Here is an 18,055-nt window from a genome sequence, read left to right on the forward strand (position 1 = left end):
GGGGATGAGGACCGTCACCGGGGGTCAGCGGGGATGATGACCATCACGGGGGGGGGTTAGCGGGGATGAGGACCGTCACGGGGGGTCAGCGGGGATGAGGACCGTCACGGGGAGTCAGCGGGGATGAGGACCGTCACCGGGGGTCAGCGGGGATGAAGAGGATGAAGACTGTCCCCGGGTCACTGCCCTCCACTCCCCCATGCCACATCAGAGCTCACCTGGGACGATCTCCTCAGTGACAGCTGCACCCCCGATCACATGGCGCCTCTCGAAGACCGCGGTGTTCACCCCCAGTCTCTGCAGGTACGCTGCCTGGGAAATGGGGCAGCACACAGGGCCCTCCCTTTATCCCTCTGAAATGTCAGGGCTCCTTCGGGCTGACCCTCATACTAAGGTCCTCACTATAGGCCAGTATGCCCCACACCCCATGGCCTCCCCACCCTGCTCATGCTGTTCCCACCTCTGGGAATGCCCTTCCCTGTGCTTCCCCTTCCACTCTTGCCTTTCCTAGATGTCCTCTAAGATCTGACAGGCCTGCTCCCACCCCTCCACTTCCCAACTGAAGGCGGGCTTCCCGCCTTAGAGGCCTGGTGCCTCAGGGTCTCACGCTGCTTCCTGCCACCCTGCCCTGGGATGTTCCTCTCCTTCAGGCAGGGAACAAGCCTCATTCCTCCTACAAATGCAGCACAGTGAGGTGAAACTTGTGAATGCTGACTCTTCTGCCCAGGTTCGGCCCCTCATTCTCTCTCTGCTGCTGCAGCCTCAGTACCTGATCTGCCTGGCCTGTTTGTTCACCTGCAAAAATGGGGCTGATGAAAATAGTCCTGGCTTTACCCACTTCATAAGGCTGCTGTGAAGATGAACTGAGCTGGTCCCTAGACAGGGTTTTAAGTGGTCCCTGGCACAGAGAATGTGCTCAGTAAATGAAGCTGTTCATAGCAGAGCTTTATTTTGGGAGAACAAATGATGCAAGGATTTCTATTAAATTTTTTCTAGCACTTAGTGGAAAAATCAATAAATATCTGTTGAACCAAACTGGTCATGAATCTACCGATCTAAAATGCTGGCCCTGTGACCACAGGAATGGTGCCATGCAAAAGTCAGACTTTTCAAAAAAGCTTACTTGGCAACTATTATGTGCCAGAAACAGTGAGTATATTGTCTTATTTAATTTTTCCTACCAGCCACGAGGCAGGTACTATGGTTCTCCCATTTCACAGATGAGAAAACTGAGGCTCAATAAGGTTAACAGCTTGCCTCAGGCTCACAGAGCTGAAGAGCAGAGGTCTTGGGAATTGAAATGAGACAGTGTGAAACCAGCGTCTATCCTCCTAACATATCCTACTGAGAAAGAAACAGCAGCCGTCACTCAGTGGCTGAGGCCTGGCACGCAAGGTAAGCTGCATCTCCTATTACACAGGAACAATCTCACAGATGGAAAACCCCAAACAAGGTTTCTATAAGACTATGATAAAATGAGGCAAGCACAAACAAAAGCAATGTCTCAGTGCCATCGAGAAAATATCCAACACCCCTCTTGGCTGAAATGAGTGACTGCTACTTCTTTATCAATTACTGCTCTCCGCACACATCTCTCTCCTCCCTACAGATCAGATTTCTTGAGCTGCCCAGTTGTAGGGCTGTCCCTCCTTCCTGAGAGTATCTAATCTATGGCAATCCCTATTTACTTAGGCCTTCCCTCGAATCAACCAAAGCTCAAATCCTGTACTAGGTTCTTTCTAACACCTTCCTACTGAGGCAACCCGAGGTTCCCCTGATGTGAGTCCTCTCGCTGCAAAGAGCAAGAAACCCAACTAGACTAACTACAAGTGTGTTCCTGGTGGGCTTTGGGTGAAGGGGATGGATGTCAGCCTTCCTTGGCCTGGAAACTTCCAATAATAACAGCCACCACTTGCATGTGACAGGTCCTAGCAGCAAATGATCCATTACCTTCACAGCAGCTCTGTGAGGGGGGGTGCCATTGTTCCATTTTACAGTGACTTGGAGAGGCTAAGTGACTCACCATAACCTTCACAAAGTGGCAGAGCTGGGAGATGAATCTTTGTTTATATTAATATAAAATCAGGCCTATATTAATATAAAATTAGGCCGGGCGTGGTGGTTCATGCCTGTAATCTCAGCAGTTTCAGAGGCTGAGGTGGGCAGGCCACCTGAGGTCAGGAGTTCGAGATCAGCCTGGCCAACATGGTGAAACCCCATCTCTACTAAAAATACAAAAATTAACCGGGTTTAGTGGTGAGCGCCTGAAATCCCAGCTACTCAGGAGGCTGAGGCAGGAGAATTGCTTGAACCCGGGAGGTGGAGGTTGCAGTGAGCCAAGATCGTGCCATTGCACTCCAGCCTGGGCGACAAAGCAAAACTCCATCTCAAAAAAAATAAAAATAAAATAAAATAAATGTTTTAAATTACTGATCCATTGAGTTACAAAATGCCCCAACATAAAATGTTCAGGTAAAACTTAGACATCAGGCAAAGTATTAAGGTTTAACATCAGTCCATTAGCACATCCACAGTTCCCCCCATATTGATATTCTAGAGCTGCCGCTGCTTCAAGAAGATGTTCCATGTTTGTTTTGTGGCCTTGAATATGTTCTGTGGCCTCTTGGAGGTATCTAGACTCAGGTTACAGAAGCATAGGCTGAGGATAGCTCTGGGCCACCCAGCTCAGCTTGGGATCTTGAAGTCAGTTGTGCTGGGGACGGGGCGCTGGCCCTTCTGCTAGGCTGAGCTCAATGTATCCAGGGCACACTTTGGCCACATAGCGGCTAGGTACTCCAAGGTGGTATGTGGCCTGGACCTGGCTGGGAGCACAGGGCTCTAGACACAAGGGCTGCCTATGATCTGGAGTCAAGGGCGCCCACCCTGCCCTGGGTGCCCAATCCCCTGCTTCCCACCTGCTCCCATGCTATGTTGGTTACATGCTTCCCTGCCTTGTCAGCTTGTTTCTGGAAGCTCCCTGACTCCCTCACAGGCCATGGGGAAACCACCTTTCCCCATTAGGGGAAGGGGAGGAAAGGAGCCTGTGATGTCCTCAGCTGGCTGCAGATGTGCATTCGACCCAGCCCCCGGTCAGCGCGGGAGAGCAGAGAGTGTTGACTAGGCTGCCTTTTCCTTCTCTCTCGAGGCCCTTATCCCACCTGCTTCTTCACACTCCTTCCCAGGCTGCTGAGAGCCACACGCCCAGGGGCCAGTGAAGTGGGATCAATTGGGGAGGTACTCACAGCCACCAGTCCGTTGTGTCCTGCAACAAGACAGGGGAGAGGGAAGGAAAGCATCACTGGTCAGCAGGCGGGCAGACAGACAGTCCTTGAGGAATGTGCTCACCGCTCCCTGTCCCCATGCCATGAAGATCCTTGGTGACCCTCCCCTCCCCTTCCTGCACTCAGATATTGGAACAGCAGCTAGCTCAACTCCATGAATCACCAGATCTTCAAGGAGTCAGAAAACCCTGGTTCTTGCCCTGGCTGGAAAAGTCCTGCTCCCCTGGCTTGGTCAGGGGCTCTGCTGGAGCGAGGGGCTCATGAGAGCATTGCCAGGGCTTCCATTGCTTGGGAGGTGCAGGTGATGGTATCTGAGGGAGCAGCACGGTTGATTTGGCAAGCAGGAGAAGCAATGGGTGGCTGAATGCTGGTGCGCCAACGTCCCATCTCACATGGCAGCATCAGCATCCAGGGGAGTGCTGGTCATGAGGGTAGCTGCTGTCAAGCGTGGCTTGTTTTGCCCACGTGTGGTTCACAATTGGCACAATGGTGCCCTAGGAGGCTTCATTCACATGGGTTTGTTTTTGCCAATCCCCGGTGTTCCAAAAATAAAATGTGAACAGTTCAACATGAAGCAAGCATGTATAGCTTCAACATGTGCTGGAGTGACTGGCTGTGCTTCAGGGTGCCTTGGGCTGAGAGGCCTGAATTTGGCCTTGGCATCTCATGTTCCACACCAAGCCCCTGGGCAACAAGTGCCTCTCCAGCTCTGATAAGCTCAGAATCACCTGCGAGGCTGTGTAAATGTCGACTCCCAGACCCCCCTCCCAGGAGTCTATTCAGCAGGTGTTTCACAGAACCAAGAGTTTCATGAGCTAAAATGAACTCTGACCACATGAGAAGCATGTGAGAAGCTAGTTGGTTATAGTTCATCTTAAAACGTGCTGCTTGACATACTCTTTATTTGTATGGGCTTTTGAAAATGTTCATAAGAAAGTTTAAACAATCTGCCAGTTGGGACTCATGAGCAGATGGAACCTGTCTCAAAGACATGCAACAAACTAAAGGCAGACAGTCCTGGGCTCAGCCCAGCCTCTGCTGTTTGCCAGGGCGTGACCTCAGAGAGTTATCAGCTGCCCTGAGCCTTGAGCTTCTTCATGTGGGGAACAGAGGGTGCCAGGGACCCTGCAGTGCGGCAAGGATGAGATAAATGGGAGCTATTTGTCTTTTAATTGGTGCTGATGGTCAGTCTTGGAAAACTCAGTTTTCCAGGCAACTGGGTCCAGTTCAATCACAGCAGACCTCAAATGAGTAAGGTAAAGGATCCAAAGCACAAGACCCCCTCCCAGTGGCCACCCCTAGGTCCTGGCTGAGCCCTCCTTGGCTTCTGGTGACACCTCTGTTTCCTTGAAGAGGACTTCAGCTGCAGGCTCTGCTAATCCCCAGACCTGCCTCAGGGGCCCCACAGCAGGCGCCTGGGCCCTTGAGAAGCTGCTCTGGGCGTGGGCTCTGCAGCTGCCTGCATCAGGCAGGGTTGGTTGGGTGGATGTGCTGACCTCCGGGAGTCACCTCCCGCCCTCAGAATGCTCATCACCAGGTACGGGGCCAGGAATCTCCATTTTAACAAGCTCCTCAGTCACTCTCAGGCACATTTAGTCAAATGACTAAATCAGAGTCATCTTCAAGGTGGTGGCCAGGTGCCAGTGTGCCTTCAGGGACTCAGAGGTAACCCTTGTCTCAGAATATGCCACTCTGTTCCTCACTCAGGCCCAAGATGCCTTTAAACCAGGCTTTATGGTATGTTTAGCAACTAAAGAAATCATGTCAAGGAAAAGCTCACACACTGAGACTCACTCGCACTTGTAGGCAAGTCACCAAGGCAGCCGGTGACCTAGAGTCAACCTTCCCCAGTAGGAGACAGCAGGGTGAGCTGTGGCAGAGCACGGAAGAAGGCAGGGGGCTTCTCTGAGGCTAAGCGAGGTGCTGGAGATGTCTCCCACCAGCCCAGGGAGTTTGTGAGCCGGATGTCAAATAGCCATTGTTATAAACTAAATTATATAAGCTTACAATTAAATACATTATATTAAAAACAAAGGTAATAAATACTCAAAACACACTACCTTCTATTTGTTTTACTACATTTGTCTGTTCCCCATGCCTTTGCCGTCATTGGCCTTTGGGTACATATCTGCATGGTGGACATGCTATACAATGATGTACCACTGGGTATCACTCCCAAATCATATTCAGCAACCTCATCTTGGTGACAAAAAAGGCCATGGTGGGAGTATTTCCACCACCGTGATCAGCAAATATTACACAGCAGGGCTGAATTTATTGTTCTGTGGTCAGGCTTAAGAAAGCAATGGGAAAATGCTAATAATGCAAATTAAACCTAACAGCATTAGCTGTTACAGTGTGAATAGCATAAAAATTGAAGGAAATTCTAGTATTAAAAAAATTATCTTATTTGAGTAACATCATTCCTGTCATTTAAAGAAGGAGACCGGGAGAGCGGTGGCTCACGCCTGCAATCCCAGCACTTTGGGAGGCTGAGGCGGGTGGATCACAAGGTCAGGAGTTCGAGACCAGCCTGGCCAACATGGCGAAACCCGGACTCCACTGAAAATACAAAAATTAGCTAGGCGTGGTGGCGGGTGCCTGTAATCCCAGCTACTCAGGAGGCTGAGGCAGGAGAATCACTTGAACCCAGGAGGCAGAGGTTGCAGTCAGCTGAGATTGTGTCACTGCACTCCAGCCTGGGTGACAGAGCGAGACTGTCTCAAAAAAAAAAAAAAAATTAATTAATTAAATAAAAATAAATTAAAAAAATAAGGAGTAAGGCTGGGATATAAATCTTTGCTGTTTCACGATCGTCCTACTCTTTACAGAAAATATGGAGCACCATTCTCTTCGGAGCTACCCTCATTTGTCAGTTGCAACTATAGGTTGGCTACTGAGTTTGGCAAAAATCAAAGAAAGCCTTTGGTAAGAATCACTTGGCTAGACTGCATTTACATTGAGAGTATTGTATTTTTATTTGTAAAATTGTGTGCAGTGTATCTTTTATTTCAATATTTACAATAAGCATGTGTGTGTCTATATATGTATGTATACACATATATGTATACATATATACGTGTGTATATACATGTGTGTGTGTATATATGTATGTGTATACACACACACACACACACACACATCACACATTTTTCCCTGGAGAGGTGACTGTTGAGTATCTACCAGCTCGCAACTGCTCTAGTACATAGGAAAATGAAGACATGCCTTCAAAGCTGCATAATGCGTGCCGTCTGCTTTCGGTCCCTGTCATTATCTCTGTAAGACCTAGCTGGCAATCATGCATTTGGGGCCCTCTGCAAGTGTGAATGGAAGGCACTAAGGAAGAACCACCTGGTCCTGGGCCTGCCTCTTCCCCTAGCACCCAGTAGACTTTGATACTCTTGAGCCCAGGGGTTGGCAAAGCATGGCAGGATCACTGCAGATTCACAAATGTCCCAGAGCTGCAAGGCAATGGGGGCCATTGCCCTCTGCAGACACGCAGTAGGAACTCCGGGACTCAGTTCTGTTTTATCCTAACGGGCCTTTATGAAATGACTGCAGTTTCTTGTGAGGATGGGTGGCCTCAGTGGTAAGGTAGTGGTGACCAGAACTCACGGCACTGTGGGGGAGGTGGGGGGTGGGTGCTGGATTTCACTTGTCTGTTGACCCAGAGCTAGTTCCAACCCTTACAAACCACAGGCTGAGAATGTGGTGGAAACCAGGTCATTTTGCAGGAGATAGAGGGAAACCCCTGAGCTCACCTAGTCTTCCTTTGTCATTCTCCATGGAAGATCCAAGCCCAGAGAAGGCAAGCATTTGCCCCAGGCCACATAGCAGAGCCAGCACCGGAATCCCAGGTGCCCGCCTGCCAGATGGAAGGGCTTTCCGTTGCAGCCCCTGCTAGTGTATAAACTTCTGGCGGGTTATGCCCGAGGAGAGAGCAGAGGGGCTTGGCAAAGCCTCCCCCTCCCCACCAAGCTCTGAGCAGGGCTGCCTTCCCGCCCCTCAGCTCTGGCCCAGCCTGCTTTACCACTTTACCTGCTCCTATCACCACCGCATCATACTCAGGCTTCAGACCTCCCCCGGCTTCTGTGTGAGCTCGTCTCCAAGCTGGGAAGGGAGAGGCAGCCACAGCCCTGCAGAGACCTCGGCCACTTGCAGGCATTTCTGCCCCAGGCTGGGCCTTGCTAGGCAGGGAGTTAGCTAGAAATTTGCTTTTGTGCTGCCCTAGGCAGGGGGTGGAGCAGGGAGGAAGCAGGAAGAGGAGGAGCTGCAGTCCCCCTCCAGCCCTCCTCCACCGTGCATTCTTGGCCACAGGCCAGCCTCCTGCTGCTGTGCAGCTGTGCTGGGCCATCGGGAGGGGTTGCCTATTAACCAGGCGGTGTCGCCTCCAGGATGCAGGGGAATAATGACAAAACTGATAATCCACTGGGGTTCCCATGTCAGGCTGGTACTGTGCTGAACTCTGTAGGCAAAACTCCCCATTTTACAGATGAGGGCACTGAGGCTGCAGGGTTAGGGAGTGGTGGAGGCAGAGAGGAGCTCCAAAGGGCCCTCTCCTCCCATGTGTGGCTCCCTTCTCAGTCAGAACTGAAATGCCTGGGATGGCAAGTGCTCGTGTCAGACTCGGCTCTGACTCCATGCTGAGTCTGCCAGTGCAGTGGTGATGCCTCTACACCCACAGGAGGCGCCCAGGGCAGCCATCTAGTGTCACCACGACCAGGGCCTTCAGACACCGCAAAGGCAGCTGTGTTTGTCACTGAGAAGCACTGGAGTCCTCTCCTAAATGCTCAAACACACCCCTCAATGAAGGCTTAGGGGCAAGTTCACTGTCTGTAATTCTCTGGGTTCTCTTCTTTTGGCACTTTGCCCATTTTCCAAGAATCCCCAAGGATTAGAGGTCACATCTGTAAATACCTCCAGCTAAAGTTCTTTCTGACCCTCCCTTAGGCCTGCCTTGAATGAGGAGCCCCTTTGTTCTCTGCCCATTACTTGGCAGTGTTCCCTAGGAGGAGAAAGCCCCTCGGAGCGGAGCGGAGAGTTCCTGCGCTGCTCTGACATGGCAGTGTGAAGGAATCCTACTATTGGTAACGAATCTCAGAACTGGGAGAGTATGTGGAGATGATCCTAAGAGGGGGTTCCGAGGACCCCTCCACACACCATGGACAGTTACCCTGCATGTGAGCATCTCTGCTAAGATCTGATTCAGGATGTCCACCCCTGTGTTATTTATTATATAGAAAGATCAAGTGGACTGGTTAAAGTAGACATATCACATCTAGCCACTGCTAAAAACTAAAGGGAAATAGTAGGTGACAAAAGCAGGTGTCCTGAACACTGGTGGGCTCAGAGGATTGGAGTTTTTTCCTTTATGCTTTTCTGTATTTTCCACAATCCATGCTTTTCATTGCCATTCCATCAGATGATGATAAGGAGGAACACAGATCCAGTCACCTGAGGGGACACTTCCTCACTGCCTCCTTCTCCGGGTTTAGACCAACGTGTGGGTTCGAGCTCCCCCAACGCCTCCCCAAAGCTGTCCCCTGCAAGGGAGAGACCAGTCTGTGCGAATTTTGGCTCAAGACTGAAGACACAGAAGGCGCGGCTCCCGCATGCACAGCACAGGGCCATCTGTTCCTGTGCTGCGATAGACGCTGATTTCTGCCACGCCGCCCTCTCTGGCCCAGCACCAGCCTCCTGGCCTCAGAGGAGCAGATGCTCCCAGTCCCAGGGCTCTCAGGATCTCTTGTCCTTGGGTCCATTCTGGGACAGGAACTTCTCGGTTGGAAGAGAGGGGCTGTACTCTTTGGGTGGTGGTTCTTAATCCAGGGCGCACCACGGAAGCTTTGAAAGACATCAAAGCCTGGGCTCCACGGCCGCCAAGCGAATCCGTATCTCTGGGCCAGGGCCAGGGGCTTGAGAACCCCAGCCCCAGGGCAGATGCCAGCTGAGCGTGAAGGGGCTGGGACTTAGCAAGGGCTTATCGGCACAACAGAAGGGTCTAGAAGCACAAGCGTGTTGAGCTTCAGTGATAACAATGACCAATATTTATTGAGCACCTACCGCATTGGGTAATCCTCACGCTACCCTAGGGCGGAGGTGCCATCGCTTTAAATGTGGGGAATAGAAGAAACTTTCCAGGAGATGCAGAGAGGAAGTGGCAGGGCTTGAATTCAAACCCAGGCAAAGGAGCACCTTTTACCTGGGGTAGGAGAGAGCTTGCCGGGTGGGCTTCCTCCGCTCAGGGAACAGCAGACATGGGGCTTCCTCCCCATCTCCCAGGATAAAGGCAGAGGCAGCTCTAGAAGAGGAGCTGCTGCCACTTTTGTTTTACGAAGAGAAACTGGGCCCCTGGGAGGAGAGAAGGATCTGGGGCCTTGCACAGTACCCCACATGGAGGGTGGTCTAGGTGGGGTTTTAGAAACCCTGGGGCCACCCTGGGCACTCTGCCCCATCCTCAGGATGGCCACTGAAGACAGCAGGCTCTTGCCATGGGGAACAGTGGCAAGCAAGAGCAGCTGGAGGACGGGGTGCAAAGGCAGACTGCAGCCACTTTGGCCTAGAGCAGGGGGATACGGGAGGCCTCCCAGAGGCGCCGGGCCAGCTGGCCGGCCTGCTGCACCAGCAGGTCAGTGGGGATGACAGACAGGTGCAGGGCCAGCAGCTCGTAGCACCTGACAGCCTCAGCCGGGCGGTTCTTGCTGTAGTAGCGCAGGAGCTTCCTGGGGAGGAAAGGGAGGACGGGATTCAGGAGCGAGGCTGTTGCCCTGCTCCAGTGCCAGAGGCCTCTCTGGGCCCTTGCGAGCAAATGCCCATGTCCTCGGTCATCTCACTAGGCCCCTGCACGTGGGCCTTGACACCTGCTCCTGTTCCTCACTGACCTAACAGTGCCATCCTGGCTACGAGGCAGCAGTGGGGATGTTCTGGGCCGGGCGCAGACATTTCCCGTGCTGCCAAGACCATGCCAGCAGGAAGGTGGTAGGAACACAGAAGTGCCTTCCACACCCATCCTCCCTCACTGCACACAGGCCCAGCTGGGAAGGTGTTCCCAGCGTGGATTTCTGGGTCCGGGGTAGGGCACTGCTGAAGCAGAAGCCGCTCCCGGCAGAGGCGAGTACTTATCACCCACACGGGGCCGTCCGCCCCCAGCGGCTCCCGACGCGCCGTCACCTGTAGTAGTCTCCTCCCAGCATGCCAATAGGCACCGAGTCATCGGAGAGGACGGGCACCTCGATCATCTGGAGTTTGTACCCCTGAGGAGGGAGGACAGGGAGGCAGTGGGTGTCGGGGGAGCACACGGGCCTGAGTCAGACGCACCAGGCTCGCAGCCTGGCTTGGCTCTGCCTTGTGTGCTGGGTGCTTGGGAAAATACCCGGACCTTGGTTTTTCATCTTTGAAGTCAGAATAACAACAGTCGCCTTATGAACATTAGAGACAAAGTATACAAAGTTCCAAGTGCCGGCAGGGTAGCTCTCATTCCCATCAATACCTGGACCTGCACGGGCGACAGACACACCCTCAGGAGGACAACCTGCAGGGCTGTCATACAGGATCTCGAAGAGCAGAGCATTCACAAAAGGCCTAAGCCTCTGCTTTGAAAGAACTGGGAATTCCCAGGGTGGGATAAGGTGGGAAGGGAATTAAGATCTGCTGGACGTGCCCTGTGTGCCAGGCACGAACACGGCGATTAGCTGATGCTTGTGTGGGCCACCGTGGCCTGCCATGCAGGGGGAGTGGACTCCGCAGCGTGCAGGGCTGCCCCTGTGGCACCAGCTGGGCTGCGTGGCTGACATTCAAACCTGGCCTCTCCAGCGCACAGCTCTGCCTCACTGTATCACCCCACGGGGCCACCCAAGCACACAAACTCCTGTCCTTCCCTAGAAGTGAAGGTAAAGGTCACAGGAATTTTCTAGCACTTCTGTTGCACACAAGTTCTGGGCACTTCCAGTGGCACAGACGAAAGCTGGGAGCCTGCAGGCTGGGGGAGCAGAGCTTGGGCTCCGGCTTCCTCACTTAACAACCTCGGTGGCCCTGGCCATGGCATCTGAGCTCTAGATCGTCGTGTCTCCATCCGTACAATGGGGTCAGGGATCCCTGCCCCAGCCACTGCACAAGGCTGTGAGGGATGACTAAGAGAACAGCGGCGGAGGGCCCCAGTAACCACCCTGCCCTATGGAAAGGGATGGCTGTCACCCTCAGTGAGGAAAGAGAGTGCAGGGCGGGTGCAGGGGAAGGCACAGTAGTTCAGGGACCCAGAGACCAAGGGCTGCGAGGGAGGAGGAACGCTCCTGAGAGCTGGAACAACCATTTATGGTGACAAACGAGATGCAAATAAAAGAGAAACAGGAGGAAAGCAAAGAAAGGGAAGAGACAGAGAGGAGGGAGAGACAGGAGGAGAGGGGCAGGTGGCCACAGACAGTAAGTTCCCCTCACCGGAGCCTACTCTGCAGTAACAGTGAGGCCCAGAGGAAGCAGTGTAGGGCCAGGAGGCCAGGGCCCCGAGCCACACCACCAGCGTCTCCTTGGGTGGCCTGGCTCACTGCTTCAAGCAGGGCCTATGCTCTTGAGTTCAGGGGCCTATGCCACAGGGATGACCGTGTGCCATGCTTGGCATGTGATGCTGGCGACATGGAAGCACTAGTGACAAAGTGTATGATCTGAGTCGCGTTTCCCACAGTGGGGCGTGTGCCTATCTGCTCACATGTGTGCCTGCATGCCACGTGGACAATGGCAAGAGTCTGCCAGACAGCTAGGCAGAGAGGTCACAAAGCAGTTAAATGCCCACGTGAAAATGTGACCTCTGAGCTCTGGGTCCCAACCTGCTGGGCTTACCAGCAACAAGAAGAGAAGATGAGACAGACAGACAACAATTCAGAAGAAACGAATCCAAGAGTTACAGGGCAGGAAGTGTATGCGGACTGTCCTGGCCCAGGGACTCGGCCTCACCTACCATGTCATTCTCGAACCACAGGAAGTAGGAGCAGTAGAAATCCCCCTCCTGGAACAGCAGTGTGGTGTAGCCCTTCTGCAGGTACCTGCGCGCCAGCTGGATCAGAGACCAGACCTGGGGAAAAGAGGAGAGTGAGGATCACCACTCTCTCAGCGTTGGTCTGCCCGGGCAGCTCTCACCTCCGAAGGAAGGAAAGTGCGCAGACGAGAAACTCCGTGAGTGCCAGGGGCCTCTCCTAGTACCTGGGCACTGCCTTGGCCCAGAGCAGAAGGCTCAAGAATAAATCATTATTGGATGGATGGACTACCCTCCAGTTAGTGTGGGGGCAAAATATATGTAAAAAAGCTTTGTGTAACTTTACTATACACATAAGCCATACATTAGTGAACTGGGCTGGTGTGGTGGCTTATGCCTATAATCCTAGCACTTTGGAGGCTGAGGTAGGTGGACTGCTTGAGCTCAGGAGTCCAAGACCATCCTAGGTAACATAGCAACACCTCCTCTCTACAAAAAACACAAAACAATTAGCCGGGTGTGGTAGCATACACCTGTAGTCCCAGCTACTTGGGGGGCTGAGGCGAGAGGATCGCTTGAGCCCAGGAGACTGAGGCTGCAGTGAGCTGTGTTTGTGCCACTGCACTCTAGCCTGGGTGACAAAGTGAGACCCTGTCTCAAAAAATAATAATATTAAAATAAATAAATTAGTGAAATGATCATTCAGGCCAGAAAACAGCCAGGGACATCATTAATTAACACAGGAGAACAAGGTGTGGTCTCCTGAATCCATCCTAGTGCCCTTCAGGCTGGGAACTGATGATGGTCCAGGTGAGTGACCCTGTAGGATGTCCCGAGCCAGGAGTGAAGTCCAAATCAGAGCTCACCAAGGCGTCAGATGGAAACACAGGGCCTGAGAAACCACATGCCTTAGCTCCCCTGGGAATGTCCTCCTGTCTGACGCAGGGACCGTCACCAATGCTGCCAGTGAAGTGCCCCAGGGAAGGCAGGAGGGACAGTGGGCTCTCTCCCACCTCTCAGGGCTGGGAAGAGACTCGAGGAGCCCGCTCCTCTACCCTTAGCGGGAGGGACAGGCGATCTGCTCCAAACTGCATCACTGTGCAATTATTAATTAAATCTGCCATGGATTGATTATACTTTTCAGGAAAGTAATTTGACAACATCCATTAATAACCTTAAAAACATTCCTCCCATCTGACTTAGTAATTCCATTTCTAGGAATCCATATTGGGGACATAATCAGAGATGGGGACACAGATGTATGTAAGGTGTATACTGCAGAATTATTTATAACAGCAAAAGCCTAGAAATAATCTGTATGTCTAAACATCAGGGAAATGGTTCAATAAATTATGTTACATTCACATGATGGACTATTATGGAGCTGCTAAAAATCATATCTATAAAGAATTAATGGCATGAGGAAATGCATCTGATATAATGTGAAGTGAAAACATGGTAACAAAGTTGCACATACAGAGTGATCTCAATTACAACAAACTGCACAGAAAACCAAAAAGAAAAATGTACCAAGATAACCCCGACTGTCTCCAGAATGAGGGGCAAGGATGAAGATGGTGGTGACGATGCTGCCAGTAAGTACTGAATGAACTGTATCTGCATTTTGTACCACGTGCTATGCTAAATATTTGACACGTATCCTCTCATGTAATCTTCATAACTCTGTGACATAAATAGCACTATTTTTTCCTTCTACGGATGAGGAAACTGACACTTGGCTAAGTACTGCCCAAAACCACATAACTGGTGGGAGATGGGGCTGGGCTTCCAACACATGCCTCTGCCACCCAACTTCCCATCCTCCCATCTTGTTTTAAACATTAGAATACACTTCACTTGCCCCCCACTCCCCCCCCAAAAAAGAAAGAACACACACACACACACACACACACACACGTACAGTTTTTTTGGACAGCGGCAGGGGTCCTCCCCCTACCAAAAATACAACTTTGCCATGAAAACCAGTCCGTTAAATAAGGAGAATAAAAGAATTTCCAGGGAATGCTTCCCTAACAGAAATCACCTTGTTTTAAGTTCTGATGCCCAACTGACGTACCTTGCCGTTCTCTCCATTCTAGCTCATTCAACAAACACTTGTCGAGCATTTATTTATGTCGGCATTGGCCATCGCCTCTTCTGGCCTGCTGCCCAGCGCACTCTGCTAGCCCCAGGTATGTGGATCACACCAGCAGGGACTGCCCAGTATTGGCTAAGGCCCATCCATCCCCACCCTGGGCCCGAATGGTTACCTTGGTTTTGACAAAGGCAGCCAGCGGCCCCTTGCCCAACTCCGATGAGGTCTTTTCACTGCAGTTGAGGGAAGGTGCCACCATCTGCCCGGTTGTGCGGTCCACGTAGATGAAGTGCACCAAGCCTGGGAAGTCTTCTAGGTAGGTGAAGGTCTGAGTTAAGGTGCTTACCAAGCCAGGAGCTAGGGACGACCTGCCTCTGTCCTCGCCCTGGACTTCTAGCTGTGCCCAGTCATGGTGGCAGGAGGGCCAGGACTGCTTCTCTCCAGCAGCTTCCATTTCAGCCAAGCCCCCGGTATCCTTGCTTCCTCAGATCCCCACTACCTCCCAGCTCCCCAGGCCTTGAAAAGCTGTAAGATCCTCAACGCTTGCACAGTTGACATGGGCAGTTCTGGCCCTACAGGAACATGGTTTGCTCAGTTCATCGTTTTCATGAGGGATGAATTATAAGTCAGACACACGTGAGGCTGGAATGTGAGCACAGCCACTTGGTTCACGAGTGAGCCTAGCTGACCGCCCAACCTATGCACCTCACTGTGACCTTGCTAAACCCTTACACTTCATCATGAGCGTTTGGAAGGCTCCCATTTGGAAGGGGAAGAGATATCCATGGAAGGGCAGCAGCTGGTGGCTTAAGGGGCCCTCTGGCATCCTTTCACCTGCCCACTGCAGACCTGCCTCAGGAGACTGAGGGCTGGACACTTCAGAGATGATGTGGGAAAAGCTGTTTTACATCAAGTTCCATGGAAAATCAGTATTCAATGAAATTAGTGTTCCATAATAAAAGGGTCAAATAGTCTTAGGAATGGTTTTTGAAACAGGGATAAACATTTACTGTAGGCCTTCTCGGAGCTTTTACATGCCACTGTCCACTGTGATGATCTAAGAAGGACATGGCCCTTTCAACCCAACTAGAGCACAGGAACCCACCCCGTCTCCACCCCTTGTGGAATACCTATTACCATTTTGCCAGCTGGCAACACTGACATAAAGAGTCTTTATGGCTTTTGTGAATTAACTTTGGGACAGGAGGAATTCCTGTCATTTCAGCTTGGAATGTTCCTATAGACAAGGCACACGGGTCACTATGTCCTATTGTTTTCCTTCAGAGAGGTGGTGAGCGGCTGAGGGGTGGAAAATATATTCCCCTTCCCTGGGGCCCACAGTCCTTCTAGGGAGCAGGTGTGGAGGCAGAAGACCCGAGAGGCTTCTTGGGCTGGCTGGGGCCCCGGCGTCAGGATATGACACCATGGTGATGTTCCTCCTGCTCTTCACCAGCAAGAAGTCCTTCCAGTCCATCAGCTTCTCCCTGCCGGGGGAAGCTCAGGCTGCATGGAGGAAGTACGGGCCCCAGACCCTGCCCTTGCCATCCAGGGGGCCGCACCGCACTTACCGCATGAGCCTCTGCACTTGGTCCTGCAGGTGCTGAGGCAGGTGTGGGCCTCCCCTGTTGGGGGCTGTGGTCAGGAAGTTCAGCCGGTAGATGGCACAGAGCTGCCGCTTCAGCTTCCCACATGCCTGGAGCAGCCTGGGCATGAGAGAGGAGAGCATCACAGCAGAAGGGACCTAGGGGGGCCCCTCGCCCCGTGTGGACCACCTCGTTCCTGCACCCAGGACAGAGAGACCTGGGGACGCCCTCGCCCCGTGTAGATCAACCCGCTCTTGTACCCAGGAGAGACAGACAGACAGACCTAGGAGAGCCCCTCGCCCCATGTGGACCTCCCTTTTCCTGCACCCAGGACAGACAGACCTAGGGGAGCCCCTCGCCCCTGTGTGGACCACCCCACTCCTGTACCCAGGACAGACACAGACCTAGAAAAACCCCTCGCCCCGTGTGGACCACCACACTCCTACACCCAGGACAGACCTGGAGAACCTCTTGCCCCTGTGTGGACCACCCCATACCTGCAGGACAGACAGACAGACCCAGGGGAGCCCCTCACCCCATGTGGACCACCCCACCCCTGTACCCAGGACAGACCTAGGAGGACCCCTCTCTCCATGTGGACCAACTGTCTCCTGCACCCAGGACGGACAGACAGACCTAGGGAGCCCCTCACTCCATGTGGACCTCCCTGTTCCTGCACCGAGGACAGACAGACCTAGGGGAGCCCCTTGCCCCGTGTGGACCACCCCACTCCTGCACCCAGGACGGACCGACCTAGGGAGCCCCTCATTCCTAGGTGGACCACCCTGCTCCTGCTCCTGGGACAGACAGACGGAAAGACCTAAGGGAGCAGCCACAGCTGATCAGGCAATAGGAAGGAGCTTCCCAGCTTCTCTACATGGTGTGCCACATATGTGGGAAGAAATCTCCTTTCTTGAAATTATTTTGATGATAAACGATGTGCAGTGGTGGAGGAGATGCGGTCTCCCAGGGAACAGTCTGCCTGGGCACATGACCCACCCCTTGTCCTGAGGCCCACCACTTACTCGGAGGAGGATCCAGGCTCACTTTTGGAGAAAGCCTTGGCCTTAAACTCCAGCCAGGTGCTCTGTAAGGAAGACAGGTGGCAGGTTTGCAGCCCCACCATGTTTCCAGTGAGGTCCAGGCCAAAGTCCTTCCCAGATCAGGCTCTGAGAGGGCACAGGGCCCCCAGACAAATCTGCCCATCTGGCCAATGCAGGCTACCCTGGCAGGCCCCACCAGCCCCCTGCAGACTTCAGTGTGCCATGTTCTAGTCACTTAGCAGCATTTATTTAAAGGGCAGTTTCCAGGGGCTCACTGTCTGATGGGCGCAGGCACGTACAGTAGCACCCTCACAGTGACCAGGCCAGCCCCTTGGGGTCGGGGGGCACACATAGGGCAGGGGCTGGGGTGTGCAGAGGAGGTGCTGTTGCAGGAGCTGGGAGGGCATGGGTTGGGCATGGGGTAGCCATGCATGGGGCGGCCTCACAGGATCTCTATAAAGCAGAAGAACTTGGTGTTCTAGTGAAAGGGCTCCTTAGGATGCCCTGAGGCACTGCGGGATGTGGCACTACCTCTGCCTCCGTGAAGAGGAACCTGGGTCTGGGGCATCAGCTGCTTGCTCTGCCTCCTCCAGCCAATCCTGCAGCCTTCAGACTGACAGGCACTCCAGCCACAATGGGTCCCAGCTCCTCAAACACCCAGGCACTGCCACTGCTTAAATCCAGTGTCAACCCCCACCCACCTCACTGCTGTCCAGGCCCTGATCTGGGCTTTGTCAGAGCACGGGGTGATGGCCTCTTTCTACTGCCTGCACATTCTCGCGTGTCTCCTGGTCTCAGCTCCCCACCTGGGCCCTAAGCTTGCTACGGGTAGGGTGGGGCCATGACTTGCACGTCCCCGTGTTGCCCTGTGAGCCCAGGTGCCTGGCCCCGCTGCAGGAGGAAGCCCGTGCCGGGCGGATCCCTGGCCTGCACTTGCTCACTGCATCCAGGCTCTGGCTCCACTGCTCATGAGCTGCATAATCTTGGCCAAGCTAAAACTTATCTAAGCCTTAGTTTCCACACCTAAAAAAGGGGAATTATAATTCATGTTCTGCCAAACACACATAAAAAGATTCTGAAAACCTAAA

General features: G+C 52.9%; 2 protein-coding genes across 2 annotated transcripts in view; both read right to left on the reverse strand.

Annotated features, from left to right (window-relative positions):
* Positions 1-8,565, reverse strand: part of PYROXD2 (pyridine nucleotide-disulphide oxidoreductase domain 2) — a 33,484-nt gene extending 24,919 nt beyond the window's left edge. Inside the window, exons 1-3 of the mRNA XM_011928751.1 lie at positions 7,320-8,565; positions 3,243-3,262; positions 219-312 (exon numbers count right to left, since the gene is read on the reverse strand). Of these exons, the coding sequence (XP_011784141.1) occupies positions 219-312; positions 3,243-3,262; positions 7,320-7,722 (517 nt within the window). The 5' untranslated portion in view covers positions 7,723-8,565. The remainder of the gene's footprint in view (positions 1-218; positions 313-3,242; positions 3,263-7,319) is intronic.
* Positions 8,497-18,055, reverse strand: part of HPS1 (Hermansky-Pudlak syndrome 1) — a 31,301-nt gene continuing 21,742 nt past the window's right edge. Inside the window, exons 14-20 of the mRNA XM_011928750.1 lie at positions 16,950-17,011; positions 15,910-16,044; positions 15,760-15,825; positions 14,517-14,661; positions 12,232-12,345; positions 10,452-10,534; positions 8,497-10,003 (exon numbers count right to left, since the gene is read on the reverse strand). Of these exons, the coding sequence (XP_011784140.1) occupies positions 9,841-10,003; positions 10,452-10,534; positions 12,232-12,345; positions 14,517-14,661; positions 15,760-15,825; positions 15,910-16,044; positions 16,950-17,011 (768 nt within the window). The 3' untranslated portion in view covers positions 8,497-9,840. The remainder of the gene's footprint in view (positions 10,004-10,451; positions 10,535-12,231; positions 12,346-14,516; positions 14,662-15,759; positions 15,826-15,909; positions 16,045-16,949; positions 17,012-18,055) is intronic.

Source organism: Colobus angolensis, unplaced genomic scaffold, assembly GCF_000951035.1.
Source record: "Colobus angolensis palliatus isolate OR3802 unplaced genomic scaffold, Cang.pa_1.0 Scaffold794, whole genome shotgun sequence".
NCBI lineage: Eukaryota > Metazoa > Chordata > Mammalia > Primates > Cercopithecidae > Colobus > Colobus angolensis.